The sequence below is a fragment of the Syzygium oleosum genome, unplaced genomic scaffold (assembly GCF_021117445.2).
Source record: "Syzygium oleosum isolate NSW1041296 unplaced genomic scaffold, Sole_v2.1 Sole_v2.01, whole genome shotgun sequence".
In the NCBI taxonomy this organism is placed as follows: Eukaryota; Viridiplantae; Streptophyta; class Magnoliopsida; order Myrtales; family Myrtaceae; genus Syzygium; species Syzygium oleosum.
In genome coordinates, this window is record NW_026607485.1 from 5,059,156 (window position 1) to 5,079,778 (window position 20,623).

Genomic DNA, 20,623 nt, shown 5'->3' on the forward strand with positions numbered 1-20,623 from the left:
TACCTGAAAATGGACTAACTCTTCTACCATCCATCATTTCTATTTTCTAAACTTCGTTAACCACATAATGGGTGTTATTTGGGTCAGAAAAGTGAGTAAGTGACATAGATGGAAAAACTAATAATTGCTGCAAAAATCAAAGTTCACGGTGATAATCTGTAATTTTTTAAGGTTCGGGGGTTATTGTAGAACAGTGCCAAAATTAAGGAAGGTTTTGAAGCAATTTTCCCAAAATTTAAACATACTCGAACTGACAAATATTTTTGACTTGAAAGATCTAATTCCGTGCTTATTTTGAATCTCCTTGTTACAAGATTTTCGAACAAATAAAATTATTTCTCATAATATATCTATGGGTTAATAGTATTAAACCCCAAATAGGTACACATGTGACAAATTACTCCAAATTAAATTTACCTCAAACTAATTTTTTGACAACCAAAAACCCCAAACTGGTACATTTGTGACAAATTTGCCATTCATATTTTCTTTTAAATTGGATTAATACCATAAAAAATCACAAACTAGTACACCTATGATAAATGGAGAGTAAAACCCCAAACTAGTACACCTGTTAACTATCACGTGTCATCCAACTCAACAATTTGAAAGTAAAATTTAAGAGAAACTAACGGATGGTAAATTTGTCACAGATGTACTAGTTTGGGGTGTTTGGTGATCAAAAAATTAGTTTGGCATAAATTTATTACAGATATACCAGTTCCGGGTTTTTCGTGATATTAACCCTGTATCTAAACATCTAAGAAGCTGATAGGGTTGAGCTTGAGAACTCCAATCCTGGTTACAAAATGCAAAAAAATTGGATGTTTAGCTCGAATACCAATTTATTGCATGGATAAGAACCCCGACAAGTATTTTGATTGCCCTAACAAGTATTTGATTGCAATATATATTTGAATGAAAGAAACGAGAACCAAATAGGAATCACAAGTTTGCACTACAACGTCATATAAAAGAATGAATCAACTTTCTTGAAGAGAAATTTTATTTGAATATCAAAATTTTATGGGACTATTGATAACTGTTTTCAAAATTTAAATTGTTAGATGAAAATGTAATTTGATTATTAAATATTTAACAGCAACCTAACTTCATCAATGTCTTTCGAAAAACGAAGGAATTGCTCAGTCTTTTATCATATAATTTAGCCACAAAAATTATTGCTTAAAAAAGGCAAAGAACCAAAATATAAAAAATAAAAATAAAAAAAAAACCTTAGAAGCCTACTTTTGAAAGAATTTTTCGCAAATTAATTTTTTGGACTTTCTTGTGTTTGGTGTTCTGAAAATGATTAATCGACTAAAAATCATTTACGATAAATGCAAGTTAGGAAAATGAATTCCCAAACCCGAGAAAGGAAAAATATTTTCCTGAAAAAGGATTATACGAAAAACATTTTCCTTCGTCATGAAATTTTCTCCGAGACAAACAAACCCTAAGAGGCTAATACAGAGCAACCAGCCGAATGAGAAAGGGGATTAAAGGAGAACGTGAATACAATCTCAATATCATCGTTGAGGAAATCACATTAGATACAATTGTTCTCCTTCATAAACATTTGAAAATCAACAGAAACTTTAGGTAAATGCCGGCGCTCACCGCTCTGTTGTCAAAAGAATCCTGCATGGCCGTAGAAAAAATTGGACATCGGGTTCCGGGAGGCGATTATAGCGTACATGATTAGGAAGCTCTTCACATCAGACCGCTCGACATTTCCAACAACATGCTTTGATGTCATAGGAAAAAGATCTCGTAAAACCATATGAATCGGTTGAACAAGAATAAACAGATTAGTCGTCTCCATCGCCATAAGCCATTTCGCCATCGCCATCCCCGTAGTCATTGTCGTCTCCTTGGACAGGTTCAACATCGCCACCGTTGCCGTATACTGAAGCAACGTTGTCCACCTCGTTTGGCATCTCTGTTTCGTCTAACTGAGGTTCGTCCTTCTTTGGTCTCATGGTTTCCAGATTTTCATCCGACAAAAACAATCCATAGGGCTTGGAAACCTGCAACAAAGGAGTTCACTTCCGAGATAAAGAGGAGAACATAGTGTTTTGAGTTAAAAAGTAAACCAGACATAAGAAACAATCTCCGAAAATAGTTGTCACGGGGAGCATAAGATGATTTGTTTTCGATACAGAAAATTTGATTACCAAGCCCCAGGGAATGCGCAGTACTACAAAGGGAGGTCCACGTTTCCAGGCTAGTTAAATGTACAATGGTACACAATGAGAATTCATAAAGCTTGGTGGACAGACTGACCTTAAACAATCCGCCACCCTCGGTAGCAGCTTCTACTAGGTTGCCCCAATGTTCGTCATTTTTCAAAGTGGATGCAGAACCCACCACCTGGAGACAAAGTCAAGAGGTTCCTCACTCCTGAAGTCAAACGATCAATCTATATATGTCCGAGATGGAAAAAAAAAACTTATTCCCTTGTGCACATCCTTACCAGTACGGAAGACCTCGCTCTGGTGATCGCAACATTCATTCGTCTATAATCTGACAAAAATCCAATACTCTTGCTTTTACTTGCCCTAACACACGAAAATATCACAACATCCTTCTCCCTTCCCTGAAAAGAAGAACAGAGTTACCCTTTTAGCGATGAAATGGACACAAAGCCAAGGGTTTGGATTTCAGAATATTTCACAAGAAGAGGCATGCCTCTGAGTGAACAAAAGAGCTGGACAAAATCATCAAGGAAATAAAAAAATAGCAAAGGAGAAATGCCAATCTGTATGGATGGACTACAAAATTAAGCTGCTAAGAGAAAGGAAACGTATTTTGAGTGCTTTTGGCATTACATTCTGTGTCATCAAAGTAACAGTAAAATAAATTGAGAACCAAGAGAAATCTAAGATTGTCATAAATTAACCTTCCAACTCACAATTGTAAATGTAACAGCCTCCATTCTCAGATAAAGGACCTTGCTCCAGCATTAACAAAAATTTTTACATTTTTAAGAGGAGCAAAATAGTACAGAGAGGAGTGATGGATGCAAATCCACGAGATAATCCGGCATGAAAGATTGTGTAGGAGGCAATAACTAAGAAAAGCATTTTTTATTCTTTAGTTAATAACATGATACTAAAATAGCTATAATTCTTTTTCTTTATTCACAATGAAACATAGATATATCCCAGATATTTATCATGAATAAACACCAATGAGCGCAAATTACAATAGTTTCATAGGAAATGCAAACCTGACATCCATCAACAGTGATTATATCCACCACTTCCTTCGCCTCCTCCTTGAAAATTTGCTTGAAATGATCTTTCAGAAGCTTGACTTGATAATTGTAAGGGGATATGATTGCAAGTCTTGAACTTGACTTGAGCTCAGGATATCTAGTCACCAATTTGAGATACATAGCGACAATAAACTCAACTTCATCAATATTCACCCGCGACCCACTACCAGATGGCTGGGACTCTTGTCCCTCATGTATGTCGAAAAAGCAAAATGGCCCGAAGCACCGAAATTCATGCCAAACCCGTTGTGTCTGGATCTTGACATCTGGCCCATCCTCCAGTTCGTCATTATAAAATTCACGTGAAGGAAAGCTTCTTATCTGTCAAAGAAAGAAGAGATGATTTAGGTAAGATATTAAATGATCCAATAAACAAAAAAATAAAAAAACAAGTGGTAACGTCAGATCATTGCAAGATAGACAAGACTGAGATAGCACCAGGTTTTCTTTTTTTATTTTTTTTTGGTTTGGGAAGTGGGGGGGGGGGGGGGGGGTGGCGGCGGCGGCGGCGGCGCAAGAGAGAGAGGACGACAAGATGGAGGTCAAAGGCCCTAAAAAGGGAAGCTGATGGCAACGATGCCACCTGAAGAGGCTTACGGGTGAGAAGCCAGAGAGAAGATGCACAGAGTTTCTCTCACAAGTTTGAATCATAGACATCCTCACGGCTCACTAACATTGAGACCCATTAATAAGTCTCACATGTAATAAAACACCATTATTATCTAACCTCAGGATGCATCCGATATTGTTCCTTGAGCATAAGAACAGGATAACCAGCCTTCTGGAACCTCTGGAACAAACTCATGCCATACCTAAAATTTTGAAACCAGAAATAAGAAAAAAAAAAGGAACGAATGATGAAAATTAGATTTAAAGCAGAGGAATGTCCATTCTAAGATGTAAACAAAGAGGCATCATAATGTCGTCACAGAATGAGGCAATCTACCCAAATTTGTTGGCTATTGGAGAAATCACTGTGGCTGGTAATTGTACCGGATCACCAACCTGAAAAGAAACAATAGGATGTTACATTATCAGCTTAAGCATATGCCTCTGCTAGAATCTGCACAAAAGCACACGCTTCATTATGTGGAACGTGTCCTTATTCGATGGGACATGAGAGGCAGATAAATGTCTAGAAGTTCTAACTGTACCAAAGATACATCAAAAGAATCTCTTCTTAAGAGGCAGAGCATCAGAAATGAGCAATTTACCAGGAAAACCTGCTTGCACCCATTAGCCAGTGGAACAAGAGTCGCTGGTTCAACCTAATCAGAAGTACACAAAGCCAAAGTAAGTTCTTCAGCCATACACCATAAAAGAGTCTTTAGAGGTTGAAAGTACGTTCAACCCCTTAATTGGACTAGATCTGTTTTTTCTCTATTATTTATAGATACAAGGAAAAAGCAATAGGTACAAAATTGGCAAGAAGAGGGTGCTTCAGGTGTGACATCATATTCAGATTGTCTGAACAACATAATTTCGATTCGGTAAACCACCAAAAGAGTACATGACTTGGCAATACCGTGATAAAGCTTCTTAAATTTGGCATTAATTTCTTATATTACCAAGCTGATGCACATGAAGACTATCCTTAAGTTCTCATTTCGAATGCGAACAACTTCCTCAGCATATGATTTTGTCGGTCAGATTCAAAGGTAATCTGAGCTTTTGAATGGTATTTTACAAAAGAAGCAATTCCAATCTCACGCTTAAAAAAATAAAAGCTCAACAGAAAACACTTTTGAAAGATCAACAAAACAATTTTACGTAATCTTGAAGCATTATGAACTTACAAGAAAGTACATTAAAATGCATCCTGCATGAGGCACTATAGCTCAGATACTTACAGCTTGGGCAGCCTCATCGATGATAACAACATCGAAACCATGGCTCAGTTTAGTGAATATGGTTGACCCACTGAAGCTAAGGGTGGAAAAGACCTGCCATTCACATAAACAGAATTAATAAAAATGACATGGAATTTTACTTTCTGGTATAGGCCCAGTATACATACAATGACAGCCTCATCCAAAAGTGCAGCCCTTATATTGTCTGTATCTCTTCCAGCTACCCCATGACTATGTTTCTGTTGGACCTGCAAATGCTCCCCAAGAGTCAACAGTCACCCGAAAATACAAAATAACAGAAGAATTTCACAATCTAAAAGGTTAAATTATCCAAAAGTTCAACAGCAGAAACAAAGCTTTACTAAGTCATCACAACTGCTCATAATTACAAATTCAGGGTTAGAAAAAGGAATCTCATAGTAGACAGCATTCAGTAAATTTCCTCCCTGTAGAACCACCACCAACTTTTCTAAACATAAGCTATTAAATGAAGGTTTTTTATAATAAAATATTCTTCACACTCCCTCACGCGTAAACTAAGATTTGACTAAGACTACGACATCGACATTGATTATAAATGAAAAGCTAATGAAGGACCTGCAAGTTCAAACACGGGACTCCCTACTCCAATACCACGTACAAATTGTGGAATGACAGCCAACTTGTGAAAGGACACAAAAAAGCTGCAGCTACCTGCAATTTTAATACTAGAAGAGACTTGGATGAGCCATAGTGCAGCTTGACCCAACAGAAGCTTGTCTGAACCAGTTGAATTGAGGCCAGAGAGGGATTAATGAGTTTCAGGTTTTTCACGGCATATGCTGCGATAACATCTAGCACCATACTAGGATCCCTTGATGATTGAAGTGGTCAAAGCCAACTTTTATGGGAGCAATCATGTGCGAGGCTCATCATTGATGTTTATGTTTCTCTTTTACGTTTTGGATTAGGCTGGCAATCCCGAATACATGCCGAATATATGCAATAACTTCTTTTTCTGGGGTAAAGACTTATGACCATATGTATAGACTCTTCTATCAGTGCTCGATGCAGAAGCCATATTCAACCTAGAAACTGACAAACTAGGAAATTAAGGAAACCAAACCTTATTAGCTAAGAAAATTATCAATAAAAGGAACAGATACAGTTGATTCCGATTTTAATACAACTAAAGAAGGTGGAAACAAAATAGTAGTCTCATTAGGAAAAAGAGTTGATACCAGAGCCCCATTAAGGTCAACGTTAACCATCTTCTAGGCTGCATCATCTGGTCGAGCTAAGTGCTGACCATAAAATAAAAAAGTTTGCTGGTACAGGGAAGCACCTAAATGGTGCCACACCAATCAAATCCAATCTTATTGATGAGAAAAGAAGAAAAAGTTTGACTAATAGTCTTAGCTTTGTGTGGTATATGATTTTGGGTTTAACCACGACATATTTGTTGACTGATGCCTTATTAGCTAGAGGATGGGACATCTGTGGTTTAGTGGCTATTACTCCTACCATAAGCATATGTCTTGCGGTGGGCGATATGCCAAGGTAAAGCTTGTTTCCTGAGTGAATGGAGAATTGCCGCTGTTGCTCTAGCAGCCCAGATTATCACGAATCTAGCCATTCAAATGGTGGACCTCAAGTTTAGTAGAAGCATCTAAACGATAAAGAGTAAACAGACCTAGTCAGGTGCTCTTGTTATTGGGATGATCGGCAATTCTGATTTGTGTCACAAGTCATGACTACCAATACAAACCAAGAGGTCCAATAAATCAAGGGGTTGAGTGGGGCTAAAACGAGGAGATTAGCATGTAAGTGAGCAGTGCTAACAAGAACCTTTTCTCTGTAAATGATGCACAATAGGTTTGGTTCCTACAATATGGCTTACAAGATCACGTGTTGAGGCTCAGATTTGCTGGACAGAGCAAGATAGGCAAAGATGCCGAGTGTTATTGTCAATAACAAGGCAGGAAACCCAATGTACTCGAGTACAAGGACAGGCTAAAGAAAATATCCTAGAGGTCCAGGATCATATCACCACAAAGCTGGCTACTTTCTATCTATCCTCTAATTCATGACTAGGGTTAAAGAACTTCACGAATTATTACGAATTGCAGATCTTCACAGCTAATTGCTTTTCCAGGTGCATCGCATTTGCAGGTGTGCCAATGGTGACTTTGGGTAATGCTTCTGCTAAATTTAGAGCACCATATACCCAAATAATGAAATTCAATAAGCTAAATTATCCTCAACGTAGAAGATCTTATTCCTTAAAAATTCTGCATGCAGGAAGCTTCATATGGAGAAGTTCAGCTTAATATAGATATTGTCAACTAGCTCGAAAACATTCCCTTGAAGTGACATGGGAAATTGGATCTTCACCAAAGCACAGAAAATGAGTTAAGATATGGCATTTTCTTGAAGTTCACTAAAAGTCTATATTCACTATTATGCCGCACACTTATAACAAAAATAAAACTTGATCAAGAAGACAGATTAAATAGTCAAACAAAGAAAGAAAATTAAATGAGAGACTACAGTGTGTCTAAACATCAGACATACCAGGTGATCGATGGAAGCGGACTGGATGGAGTGATGTGCTTTAAGACCAATACGCACTATTTTAGGATTATACACATGATCATCTTCATCTCGGATGCCTGAAAATTACATGATGAAAAGAATAAGAAAAAGCACACTAAATCCTAAGTCAAAGAAAATAGTCATACTAATATATGACAATGAGAGGAATGACCAACAGAAAATTTGACCACATGCGTAGTTCTCGACTTTAACATCATTAAGCAACGGTTAATAGCAATATAGTCCCCATTTTTCTTTCAGAATGTTTGTTTATCTTTTCGACATCATGATGCACAAGAAGGAAGTTTATTTATGCCCTAATCTAACAACAAATAGAAGAAAATGGTATGGCACTTAAACAAGGATAACCTATTAGAAGGCATTCTAGTACCCCTATATACATCAAAAATCTATATTGACAATAGCTCTCTCTCACATGGAACCTCTATTCACATCATTCTCCTGGATACACTTAACCAAGGATCACAATAATGTGTCCCCAAGAAATTGTGTGAAAACTATTCCTTGTTAATTAATGTCAGGCAAAGGTAAAGTAGACATGAAACTGATATTATAATAGTAGCTATGCGGAGATAGATTCTTTACCAGCATTTAAAATACGCAACACAATCTCATCAAGAGCAGAGTTCGACGGGGCACATACCAACACGCGCACACGATATTTACGACAGGAGTTAACCACTTCTGGTTTCTGCACAATATGCACATGTCAAAAGATTATATACACATCATATAGGAACAACATGAATGCAAACTCTCTTACCAACTCATTTCCAGTGGTTGGAAAAAATCCATCATCACCATCAGTCGGCAGATTTTCATCTCTAGGGTTGATATTACTTAACCATGGAGATGCATGTCCCCAGTGAATGTACCTAAAGATTACATGTGTCACAGATCAAAATAGCCACAGATGAAAATTCTTTCATTAGATTCCCTAGCAGTGGCACGGCCACATTATACTTAGTGGGTTACGCAAGTAACTTGACTGGTTGGAGAGGGGAGCAATGCCAATTGCACCACTCAATTTGTAGAAAATTCTGATACTACCTCTAATTTTTTAAAAATATTAATTTGACTCCACTATTTTTTGTATTTTGACCCCACTGAATCAAGTAAATCATATTCGACCGAAAACAAAAATGATTGAAAATTAAGATTTCAGATCCCAAACTTTTAATTTAGGAAATTGACATGGGTGGTCCCTAAGTTTTTCCTCAATGTTTAAAGTTGTCCCTGAACAATTTTTTTTTTTAATCTAGTCCCTGAACTTTAAGAGATCCACTCAGTGGAGTCCTTCCCTAAAATTTTTTAACACCAGTAGCTGACTCGACCATAATTTTTCTTCACTTGACGTTAAATTTATCATGCTAGCGTCCATGTGGCTCACATTCAGCTTCCACGTCATATCTCTCTCTCCCTCATTATTTTGGCCCAAAAAGAAAAGAAAATATATTTGCTGAATTAGGAAAACAATGTGGCACTCCACTTCATTTGTTTGGCCCGATACATGATGACGTGGCAGTTACACGTCAAGTGAATGCATGTAATGTGGCAATACACTTAATAAAATGACAACATTGAGCAAATTGGAAAGTTTAGGTATTCAATTGAAAATCACATTAAAAATTGAAAAAAAGTTTAGGGACCACCCATGTCATTAGCCCTTTTAGTTTTGTGCTACTATGGTCTCTGACCCTTATTTACATAGAAGTTTTGTCTTGATATATACACAATTACTAAATTTCAAGGATATAGATTTTACTTTTTTTTTTTGTCTATGTCAATTTAATTAAGGCATATGCAAGAATTGTGATATGAAATTTTGTGCGATTTTAGTTTTGTCAAACTTATTTGGATAGAGACGTGATAATTCTTGCATATCACCTGAATCCAATAGTACTTATAGTTTGGACCGATAGTATGGTACTTAGTTATGTTCTTACACAGCTCAATCACAAGCAAGAATCACAATCCACATTTGATGTCAATAGGGTATTAGACCAAAAACAAGTGTTAGTTTAGGGCTAAGATCTCAACTTTCAAAGGTTAGTTCCAAAGTCATCAAACCTTAGAATTCTGGATGAAGTCTTTCTATTCAGAGTATGTTATTATTTTCGTTGGTGCCCAAAACTGGCACAACGACCTAGCTCTGCCACTGGTCCCTAGCCTCATGAACGAAGGCATGGATATGTTTTCATATGTGCATTGTAGGCATATGGGGAATATGTACATCTTTTCACAGAAGATAGCTTACAGAAATATAAATTTGATAATGTCTTGAGCATGCCAAATGATGCATTTCTGCAAAAACTCTATTCCATATTATTTGGCCCACCATATCACTATTTTCTATCTGGAACTAGTGTGAGATATCAAAGTACCAATGCAATGCAATGGGGAATTTAATATTGCAAAGGGTTCAAAAGTACTCAAACAATTAAAATGAAGTTAAGTATCTGCTGATTCGAGTTTGTAGAGCAAATATTAGTGTTGCAATTTGTCCTATCTAAACTAGTAAGGTCGCAATGGGTTAAAGAGCTTAACTAAGGCAATTTCGAGATGTTCTAGTCCTTTTGGAGTGCATAATCTTTTGACAAGCAGATGTAACGAATATTTTTTGAAGAATATGAAGAGTGTCACAGTCATTTTATAGAATGCCAGGAATATCACTGCAGTTTAGCCAAAACTAAATGGGAACACAATAATTTATTCTTATTGGTGTAAGAGTTTACATGCTCCCATCAAAAGGTCTATCCATCTCCGTCTGGACAAGTCAAAACATAGTTAAAGGAATCGCATTAGCTTTTTCTCCATTGACAAGAGAGAAGATGCCCTTCTGACGGTCATGGTTCCACTCTGGTAGACCTGATATTGCTTGTGGAATAACCCAGAGACACAAACAACACACTATGCATAAGAAAACACTTCCTGTACGGCCATGAAGTTAATGTCTGGAGTAGTTACCTGCTCTTGCCATTTACATTCCACTCCCATACACTAATTTGCCAACCGGCATCTAGAGCCTTTAAATGACACATCTCTCTGACACTAAACGAATCTATCCTTAGATAATGCTATTGTGTGAGACACTAAGATTATATTTCCAACACATTGTGCCAACAAGCATAGAATTTTAGCCCGCCATTAAAACAGCATATCATTCCATTTAACAGCTGCAGCATGTCCGTAGAAGAAAAGTTTAAAACTATAGTCAGAAAAAATTGCTAATTGAAAATCATAATGATCACAGGTATTTGAGCATTAATTAAGTGAAAAGCATCTCAAAATATAGTTACTAGGATAACACGATGACAGAGAATATATTACTTGGGAAAAATATATCCTATAAAATATGTTGTAGTACTGACAGATACATACTTTTCATTGATAGGTAATTCTGGTCCACGCTTTGCTCGGAGTCTACCCCTGCAATATAAGAGAAACACCACATATAGCAATTTTAGTGGGACAAGGTTTCCAGTAGTTTGAGTAAAAATATATATCAATACAAGAATAATGCTTACTTTGAGTGCACTCGAGCTGGAATGGCATGCAAAATGGCACTCAGAAGGCCAAGGATAGTCTGAGTTTTCCCTGTTCCAGGGGGACCCTAGGAAAAAATATACAATTCCTCCCACGATAAGTGCGATAGAGAAAGTGTTTTTCTCACTAGCAGTAAAGTACAGTCACCATTGAACAAAGATGCAACGTAGCTAGACAAGAGTCAGTCAGTTCATAGATTCTCCATGAAAAAGTTACTAGGATTCCATAGTTCATAGTTTTCGAAGTATCCCCTCAGGGAAAGGATTGTCATATTAAGACTCTGGACATAATCGTTCTCAGGGACATTTAGATGCAGAGTGAGTCGGTTCTCTACCACATAGATGGTCTTCATCTGAATATTGTATATTTACAAAGGGAGATAGGAAGAGCCAGAAGTAGATTGCCACGTCGAGGTCAAGTGTAGAAGCAGCATGTAAAGCTATGGTTTTAACTACGTCTGAGCCAAAGATGTAAATATCTATTTCTCGATGACATGACATCAGATGACATAAGTATTAAAAAAAGAAATCTAAAGGTAGTTCGTAATGAGAAAAACCTGTATAAGCACAAATGGTCTCCGTGACAAACCAACCTGCAAATTGCAGCAATAGATAACGAATGAGAAACTTTAAAGATGAAATATTTTTTTTTAACAGACTGCCAGGGGAGAGGATATGAACAAAGAGTTCGTTACAAGCACTAAGAAACATTTGAGCAAACTTTAAGGTGACTTAGTTGACAGAAATAACTTCGCTAAACATTGTCCTGCATAAGTCTGCCATTGCCTTCCCACCTTATGTAGCCAGAAAGGACAAAGCTCCGTCCAAACATCATTTGATAGGGAAAAAGAATAGAAAAGAGACACTCACATTTATAGCTTGTTGTTGAGATTCATTCAAATTACTTTTGATATAATCCCCCAGAAGTTTGGAGATTTTCCAGGCCTGGTCAGCAGGGGTGGGATTCTTCTCCGCAGCAGCTAGTATTAAGTCCTTGAAAGGAAGGGAACCAATACTGTGTACAGCTACGTATTCACGAGAAATAGTTGATAAGCTGCAAATCTGCACAGACATCAAATTGATTGCCAAAGATTAGCACATGCATGCTAGAAAAACAATCCAGCTGATGAAAAATTTAATTTCAAGATCTATTTGAAGAATTTCGCATTTATCATAGGGGTCCGTCCTTGTTAATTCCAACTTATGAAAAATATCCCATTCAGCTGAACTTGCTCAATTGATCATTCCACTTGAAGGCAATTGTCTAAATTACATATTTGATAATTACATAACAGCATAGCCAACAAGAGGTGCCAAGCCAAACATATTGACTATTTAATGATAAACTATTGTTATCACTAAATGTAGTCTAAATGTAGTGCCATATAAGCTGATAAAGGAAGACAGAAGACAACATAGTATTTAAAATATTTCATCTCTTTCAGAATCTCTTTTAATTCCTTCCCCCTTGCTAGCAAAACTAGGGCAAAGAGGCAAAGAGAGAAAATTAACCTCCCATTATTGTGCCAAAACAAAAGACACATCCAAGCCTACAACTCACATCAGACATCTTACATGTATCCGAATGAAAAAAGATGAATTTTGGTGTTTTTTTAACTTAGTGGTAGATTTCGACCAAAAAAAAAATGCTTAGTGGTAGATATTCCGTCAACTCCAATGTCATCTAAATACCAAAGCCATAAGAAATTTGAAAATAAAAACCCAAATTAATCTCCCCTCTGTTATATAAAAAAACCATTTGTCCAAGCCTCTAACTCATATTAATCCAGGTGACCAATATCCAAATTAGGCAATGCAGAACCCATGCTTGTTTTCTTGATAAACTATAACCAACTTCATTGCCCTTTTCATATGAAAGGCACTAACATCTGGAACACTGAAAGCCAATGTTTTGATTATATTTCGAATAAAGAAGAATAGGATAGGAAATGTTCGATTCCCCAAGGAGTAGGGGCTTTTGAATAATGCTAACTGTCACTATAAAATTCATCTCAAATGAGTGTGGATGATAGTTCATAAATGGCTTATAATATTTAAAAAAAAACCACTGTTTACAACCCAATATTAATGATTAAAATTCTAGCCCCAAGGAAAAGGGCTTGTCCTGGGGAATTACCGTAATGCATTAGATGAAAACCATTACATGAAAGTGAATCAGAAATTACTCTGAAAAAGGTCGAGGGAAGCTTACAAGATCATAGCTTTCAATATCCAGTATCTGATAAAAAGTGTTATCCTAATATGTGACTGAAGGGTTCAACACTCCATACAATGAAAACAAACAAGGTAGTTGCCTGTGAAAGCATGTTAAAATGCTTCAACTCTCATCTGTCTACTAGCTTTAAATATTTGTTGAGAAAACAAGCTACACTACATGTCCTCGTAAAGAAAAAAAGAGGATTCACATAAAAACAAACAACAAGACAAAACTTCAGGCCCAAACTTCCAATTATAAGAGAAACATAACAAAAGCAATTTTATCTCCTGTTATCAATTGAGAATCAATTCCCTATACTTGATGGCCATCTAAAAGTTAGCAACAGCATAGGTACAGAAACTGAGAACCCTTCCCTACTTACCTTTAATATATATATGGACTTCCCTCCTTCACTAATGAGCGAGCGCATATTTAGCAGCCGAGGACTAGACTCAACTTTATCAGTCTGCATAGGCATGAGTTGTCCAGTCAAATGCATTCGAAGTCTAAGTACAACCAGACAGCGACAGTCACTATTCTGCCCGGACCCTCCCGTCTCACGTATCTGACGATACTCCACCAATGCAAATGCAAAGGTTGTTGGGAGTTTCTTGCCTTCTTCAAACTGTATCAACCAACATTCCGTGAGAATTAAGTCATTTAGGTATCACTGGTGACATTGTCAAAAGAACCTTTTAAGTCGGTGCTAGACGGATAAAGAGGAAAGTGAGCAATGTACTGCTAAAAATCAAAAGAGAAGTAGATGGATTTGATAACCTTTTCTTTAGATAGCAAAAGCAGATCATTCTGAGATATGGAGAAATCTTTATAAGAGGAGCCATAAGTGACCTCTGGCAAGTGAAACCCATCAGACTCATTGCACTTGGTAACAACTCCATGTTTCCACTCGATAACTGCAATGGTCCAACATCACAGTACCATTAACATCCTTCCTCATATGAATAGCAATCACCAGAAAGAAAGTGGAGTCGATGAGAGAAAAAAAAACCAGCATCTTCATCGTCGTCACTCTTCTGAACGATCTGAGCCTTAATCTCTTCAAGCAAAAGAGGCTCAAAGGTAGCAATGTAGTCATCGACATCTTTATATGTGTACTTTACTCGCTTTAAGCTGGGAGGAGTTCCTTCTTTATCATGGTCTTCGCTCCTACTACCTCGTTGCTATCAGAGTGAGAAAATCAATTTTAGCACTACCATACACTAGCACACAAGCGCGCGCGCTCGAGAGAGAGAGAGAGAGAGAGAGAGAGAGAGAGAGTACATTGACTTCTTTAAGGATTTGAAAATAGTCCCAACCAAGGATGATTTTGTACAAACGTGAAAAAGAAGCCTCTTCTTGAATCTTGTCTCTGTCCACTGCCATCTTCATGTTTCTCTTTACCTAAGTGCTGCGCAGAAAGAGTGCAAAATTCTCAGAGAGAGAGGTTGACACGGGCAATTAAAAGATAACCGAGCCGAGTTGAACAGATATACTGTCAAGCTTGAGCTCAAGCTCGACTCAAGTTCAATCAAGTACAATCTTTTGTGCTATAACTGAGCTCGGAAAGATTATTAATACTAGAGCTCACTCGACTCAGCTCAATTACCATAGAGGAGCTCGAGCTCGAAACACTCTTTAGTTCTTCATTCAGCAATACAAAAAATTTGAGTTTTCCAATCAAATTCCTTTCTTGCGAGAGCAAATTATGTTTCCTTACTCAGACTAGTAGCAAGTGGAAAGAAACACAGTAAAAATTCTCCACACTCCAGACATTCCAACAGTGTACAGGGTAGCCATTTCTACACTCCACAATACTTCTGCATCACAAAAAATTCCACCAGCATATTCTCAGCACCCAACCCAGTGCAAGCCAAAGCAGGAGAAAGGACACTGGATTGGTAAGAACCTCGGATCAGATCGAGCTGTTTGACCTTAAACACGAGAGTACAATACACGATCATCGACACAGGACACCGACGCAGTGTTCCGGGAATCCCGGCACACGGCGGCGGTGTCCTGGAACAGGGCGACGGTGGCCTTGATCTGCAGAGCGCAGGAAACCCAAAAAATTTTGAACAAAAGAAGAGGAAAAAGGCACTACCTTGCTCCGCGAGCGAGAGAGAGGGTGGTCCGGAAGAGGGGCCGAGCTGAGCAGGAGGTGCGACGGCCCGGCGATGGTGGCTTGCACACAGACAGAGACAGAGACAGAGACAGAGAGAGATGACTGGCGGTGGCGTATTGGAGAAGTGGTGCTGGTGGACAGGGTACTCGGTGGTCGGAGGCGGCGGTCGACGGCGGGTGGCGGTGGCGGTGGCGGGATGGACCGTGAGGGTTTTAGCGAGCGTTCGCGCGCCAGAACAATCGGACGTCCCTCAATTCGTCGCGGGTTGCTGCTCTCACGAATAAAACGGTTAATATCACGAAAAATTATAGCGAAAAATTTTAAATTGATATATTTATGATAAATTTATTTTAAATTAATTTTTTAACAAAAAAATATCAAATTGATATACCCGTAATAAATTTATCCTCTATTAAATTTGATTAATATAACGAAATACCATAAAATTGATAAGCATGTGAAAAATAAAGGGGTAAAATCTCAAATTAGTACGCCTGTCAATTGCTATATGTTATCCAACTGAACAATTTGACGGGTAAAATTTAATGTAAACTAACGGAGGGTAAATTTTTCAAAAAATTAGTTTGGGTAAATCAATTTAAGTTTATTCGTGATATTAACCCCAATAAAAATTCACGACTAGAGACTTGTAAAAAAAATTTAAAAATCCTAAATTGAACAAAATATCTTAACTTTCGAACGAAAAAAAGATTATATTAACCCATAAAATATTTATTTAATTTAGAGAGAAAGGAGTGCGAGAGGAGAACCGGCCAAGCAAAGCTCCGGCGGCCGCGAGACCCGCTAGCCAACGAGCTTTTTTCACTTTAATCACTAGATGTTTATCGGCGAGTTGCATGAATTGTCGTACGAAATTGCAGTTAGGATGGACCGTGGAATATTTTTAGCATAAATACAATATGGTTTTTAAATTATTATTAATCACAAAAGATACACATAGAATTAAAAAAGCAAAGGTAAAAAAGCAATTAATGTGCTAACGAAACAAAAGGGAAAAATATGGATCAGCAAAATTACAAGTTGCATACCCCTGTCATCAAAATTACGAATCTGTTTATAACTTTGTCATCTCACTTCTAAAGAAGAGAAATGATAAAGTGAAGGTTCTTAATCTACTGTGAGATTAATAAATAAATAAATAATATATTTAAATGCGACGCACCGCTAAATAGGCCACTAGTAAGAAATTAATCTCATGACCGTGAAAAGTTAGAAGATTGGTGCAGTTGTTTCGGACGGAAATAGTGATCTATGGGCGATGGATAAAATATTTTCCAAAATGGAGAAATTTGGTTTTTTTAATATAGGAACTTTGTGTAGAGGTGGCAAACAGGTATTTTAAAAAAAGAGCTATGTTTTGAATGGGTAAAAGTTTTTTTTGTATCGTTCCCTAGATACAACTCAAAACATAAATTAATGAATATATTGAAATTTTTTTCAAAATCAACATAGAGATTTTCTACTAATTAATAATTTAAAGGCGCATGTAAGATTAGTAGAAATTATCTGATGGTGAAAATATATTCCGTTGACTAATTTTTATAATTGATATAAGCAATCGTTTTTCGAAAAATATTTTTTAAATCACTCATTTTCCGCAAAATGAACGCACCCAAGTATCACCGCAAGACTCATCCTTCATTAGGCAATGGGTCAGTAAGCTTCGATGCAGCGCTAGCTAGCAAAGGCCACCAACGTAAGATGTTAATTTCGTGAAGGTGAAAGGATAGGAGATTCGATAATTATATAAATAGTGACATTTAGGAGTTGATTGCGAATGCAATAAAAAAAAGAGGTTAATACCATGAAAAACCTCAAACTGGTATACCTGTAACAAATTTACCCTTAGTTTATTTTTATTAAATTTTACTGTCAAATTTCTTTGTTAAATGACACGCGGCAATTGACTGATGTGCCAGTTTTATGTTTTAACCTTCCTTTATCACAGGTGTACTAGTTTGTGATTTTTTTGGTATGAATCCAATTTAATGGAAATTGACAGAAGGTAAATTTATTATAAATGTACCAGTTTGGAGTTTTTTATGGTCAAAATATTAGTTTGGGGTAAATTTGTCACATATGTATCAATTAAGGGTTTTTTGTGGTAAAAAAATTAATTTGAGATAAAATTGTCACATGTGTACTAGTTTGTGATTTTTTGTGGTATTAACCCTTAAAAAAACATACCAAACAAACTTGATATTAACATTTTTTTTTAAAATCAAGAGCTAAGCCTGAAGGCATCACTAATGTTCTCGAAAAACTTATTGACCTAATAACGCAACGGAGCCAGGATTGTATGGGCGCCTTAATTTATGAAATGCAGAAAATCATTTAATCCAAAAATAAAGTAAATGATCATCAAAACAACAAATTGATATATCTTATTTTAGAGTAAAATTATTGACAGAGTGTTAAGAAGATCTACTTAATTCAAAATGAAAGTAAAAAAGAATAATGGATCTTAATTGTAATTATATTATTTATGACCCAAATAATAGCTAAAAATTCACTAATAAGTGAAATGAATTTGATAATTAAAAAAATTGAAAATATATATCCGTAAGGTGAAATAGTATACCAAATTTACTAATTGACAAATAAACTGGTCAAATAAAATTTAATTCTTTCTTACAGATCTTTAATAAGAGGTTGGAATTAATCCTTCTTGAATGCAATTTCGATTGGCTCGAATCAATTAGGGCCATATTTTGGATGCTTAATTTATCATCAAGAAGTGAGGTTATCATTGTATTCCATTTTTGAAAGTGAATGTTATTAATGAGATTATTACTATTACTATTATATTATATTATAATCTCGATATCTTCTTTTATTCCTTGATTATCTTGCTTCAGAAATTGGATCTCTCGTTTTTAATGTTTTTATTTCATAATTGAGTTCTTAAATAGTAATGGGTTTCTCTTCTTTCTTAAACTTGCTAAATACTTCTTGTAAGATTACCGTTTATTCATTTTGAGATTCTCGCATTTATGTAAGTTCTTTTAGCCTTGTTAAAATATTCTTTTCGAATTCTTACATTTTCTACATTTTCTATGATATCAAATAAATGTTTTTTTAAGCCAATAAATAAATAAATAAATAAATGTGTTTTCTCATCTGTCGCTATAACATTGATAAGTGGACTCACGCAAGGATTTGAATTGAAACATTTTCTAAGCGTTATAAATTTGCTGCGGTAATCGTCTCTCCGTACGATATATGAACATAATCATTATTTCCTCCAAATAATTTTGGTAATTCTGCTATAATTCTTTCTTTCCAATAGGTTTGATTGTAATCAGTCCAAGTCAAATTTTTCAATAGAAATACATCGTTGTACCATCGAAAGTCGTTTAAGGTTGGAAAAATAAAATTTAATAATTAGTCAGTATTAGAGTCACCCTTGTAGTTAAAGAAAAATAGCAGTCTATGCGTTAAGAGAAGATTAGAAAAATACCACAAAAAACCCTACACCCAAAATGTTTTTATACTTGTACCAGTATGATAAAAATTCATCCGTCTACCTCAAAAAATCCTAAACTTTAACCACCATAACACCAATACCCGGAATATGTTAGTTTAGTCTCATTGATAGACATTATAGCTAAGTTTATCACTTATAAAAAATGCCAGTTGAATAAAAAAAAAATGGAAGAACCCAAAAACAAAGGGAAAATTGTCCAAAAAATCCTAAACTTATTGTACTTTTGCCAATTTAGTTCTAAACCTTTTAATTGTGCCAATTGAGTCACAAACCTTTTCACATTTTGCCAATTGAGTCCATCCGGCCAAATTGACAGGAACTCGCCGATGTAAGCGCCGACCGTCCTAAGTGGCACAATTGAGTTTACGTGACCAAATTGGCCGGAACTCGCCCAACGAGATCCCGACGTACACGTGCTCAACTTCAGTGCCTTTGTGTATTTATCACCTCATCGTCACAACCATCCTCAGCAACATCGGCAAAGTCCCGGCAAGCCATCCCTCTCATCACATCTTCGCACAGGACCCTGTGCAGACTAGATCCACTCTACGAATATATGGTGTTTGCTTTTCTTGTAGGTTTTGCATTGCTTGACTATTTTGGCCGGTCTTTACTAGAGTTTCCAGCCCTCACCGAATTGGGCGTGGGCTGCCTTTGCTAGTGGAGAAGGGGGAGAGGGTGACTGGTGAGGGCGACCCTTGCTAGGCTAGCGAGGTTAACGCTCGCTTATGCGAGGGTTGCCCTCGCCTGAGGCCAGCAACCTTCGTTGAGAGGCGGAGGGAAAAAGAAAAAAGAAAAAAAAATAAAGAAAAGAAGAGAAAAGGAAAAAAAGAAAAAATAAAGAAGAAAAATAGAAGAAAAGAAAAAAAAGGAAAAATAAAATAAAAAATAAAAATAAATTCAAAAAATATTAAAATATTATTAAAAATTGTCCATGTCAACGCTTGCCGTACCATGTAAGACAACTGGCATTCACATTAGAGATTTCCAGCCAAGATTGGTCGGATGGATTCAATTGGTAAAACGTGAAAATGCTTAAGATTTAATTGTCACAATAAAATGTTTAGGATTGAATTGGCAAAAGTGTAATAGGTTTAAGACTTTTTGGACAATTTTTTCCAAAAACAAAGCACCACAAAAGCTCTAAAAAAATTGAAGTAACTGAATTCAACTTGGAAAAGCACATTTATTTTACCTCACATAAACTTATGAAACATGATTATCGTTCCATTAATCATTCTCTCATGAAACCTTTTCTCTCATGGCTTTTCAACTCAAGTTAATAGATAATGTGGTTTCGATTATCTGGGGAGTCGTCTATCTTAATCGCAATGTCTAATATAAATGGACAATTGGACGAATAATGATGTGAAAGTAATTTGCATGTGAATAGATTAAGATCCATTTTTTTTTTTGCTAAGATTAAGATCCATTACACATAATAGATTAAGGTACTTTTTCATATTTGAAAAGCTTTTTTTGTGGAACTCGATGTTGTAAGAATA

General features: G+C 36.3%; 2 protein-coding genes across 4 annotated transcripts in view; both read right to left on the bottom strand.

Annotated features, from left to right (window-relative positions):
- Nucleotides 1–8,136, bottom strand: part of LOC115684747 (14-3-3-like protein D) — a 52,899-nt gene extending 44,763 nt beyond the window's left edge. The window contains exon 1 of the mRNA XM_056315560.1: nucleotides 8,127–8,136. The gene's annotated coding sequence lies outside the window, so the exon portion shown is untranslated. The remainder of the gene's footprint in view (nucleotides 1–8,126) is intronic.
- On the bottom strand, nucleotides 1,488–15,890 carry LOC115684751 (probable helicase MAGATAMA 3). Of its 3 annotated transcripts, none has more exons than XM_030609615.2 (21): nucleotides 15,590–15,889; nucleotides 14,770–14,889; nucleotides 14,498–14,669; nucleotides 14,266–14,402; nucleotides 13,871–14,113; nucleotides 12,141–12,332; nucleotides 11,828–11,863; nucleotides 11,253–11,338; nucleotides 11,107–11,154; nucleotides 8,489–8,600; nucleotides 8,311–8,416; nucleotides 7,684–7,781; nucleotides 5,298–5,378; nucleotides 5,131–5,223; nucleotides 4,495–4,548; nucleotides 4,227–4,285; nucleotides 4,008–4,092; nucleotides 3,233–3,601; nucleotides 2,477–2,599; nucleotides 2,287–2,373; nucleotides 1,488–2,030 (listed from the first exon to the last, which is right to left on the bottom strand). In XM_030609615.2, exons 2-21 carry the CDS (start codon nucleotides 14,875–14,877, stop codon nucleotides 1,812–1,814), a joined length of 2,508 nt encoding a protein of 835 aa, XP_030465475.2. In that variant the 5' UTR covers nucleotides 14,878–14,889; nucleotides 15,590–15,889; the 3' UTR covers nucleotides 1,488–1,811. The 3 variants fall into 3 exon arrangements, with proteins under 3 accessions (XP_030465475.2, XP_030465474.2, XP_056171518.1); XM_030609614.2 differs by having other exon boundaries at nucleotides 14,770–14,896; XM_056315543.1 differs by lacking the exon at nucleotides 1,488–2,030 and having other exon boundaries at nucleotides 2,287–2,403; nucleotides 14,770–14,896; nucleotides 15,590–15,890.
- Between the last annotated feature and the right edge of the window lie 4,733 nt (nucleotides 15,891–20,623).

Bases quoted from the DNA above. Each gene is read 5' to 3' on its own strand.
- LOC115684751 (XM_030609615.2), bottom strand. From the start codon at position 14,877: ATGAAGATGGCAGTGGACAGAGACAAGATTCAAGAAGAGGCTTCTTTT. The intron at 14,114-14,265 runs GTTATCAAATCC...TGGTTGATACAG, and splicing joins TTTTGCTATCTAAAGAAAAG to TTTGAAGAAGGCAAGAAACT. The intron at 4,093-4,226 runs GTAGATTGCCTC...TCAAAATTTTAG, and splicing joins CCAATAGCCAACAAATTTGG to GTATGGCATGAGTTTGTTCC.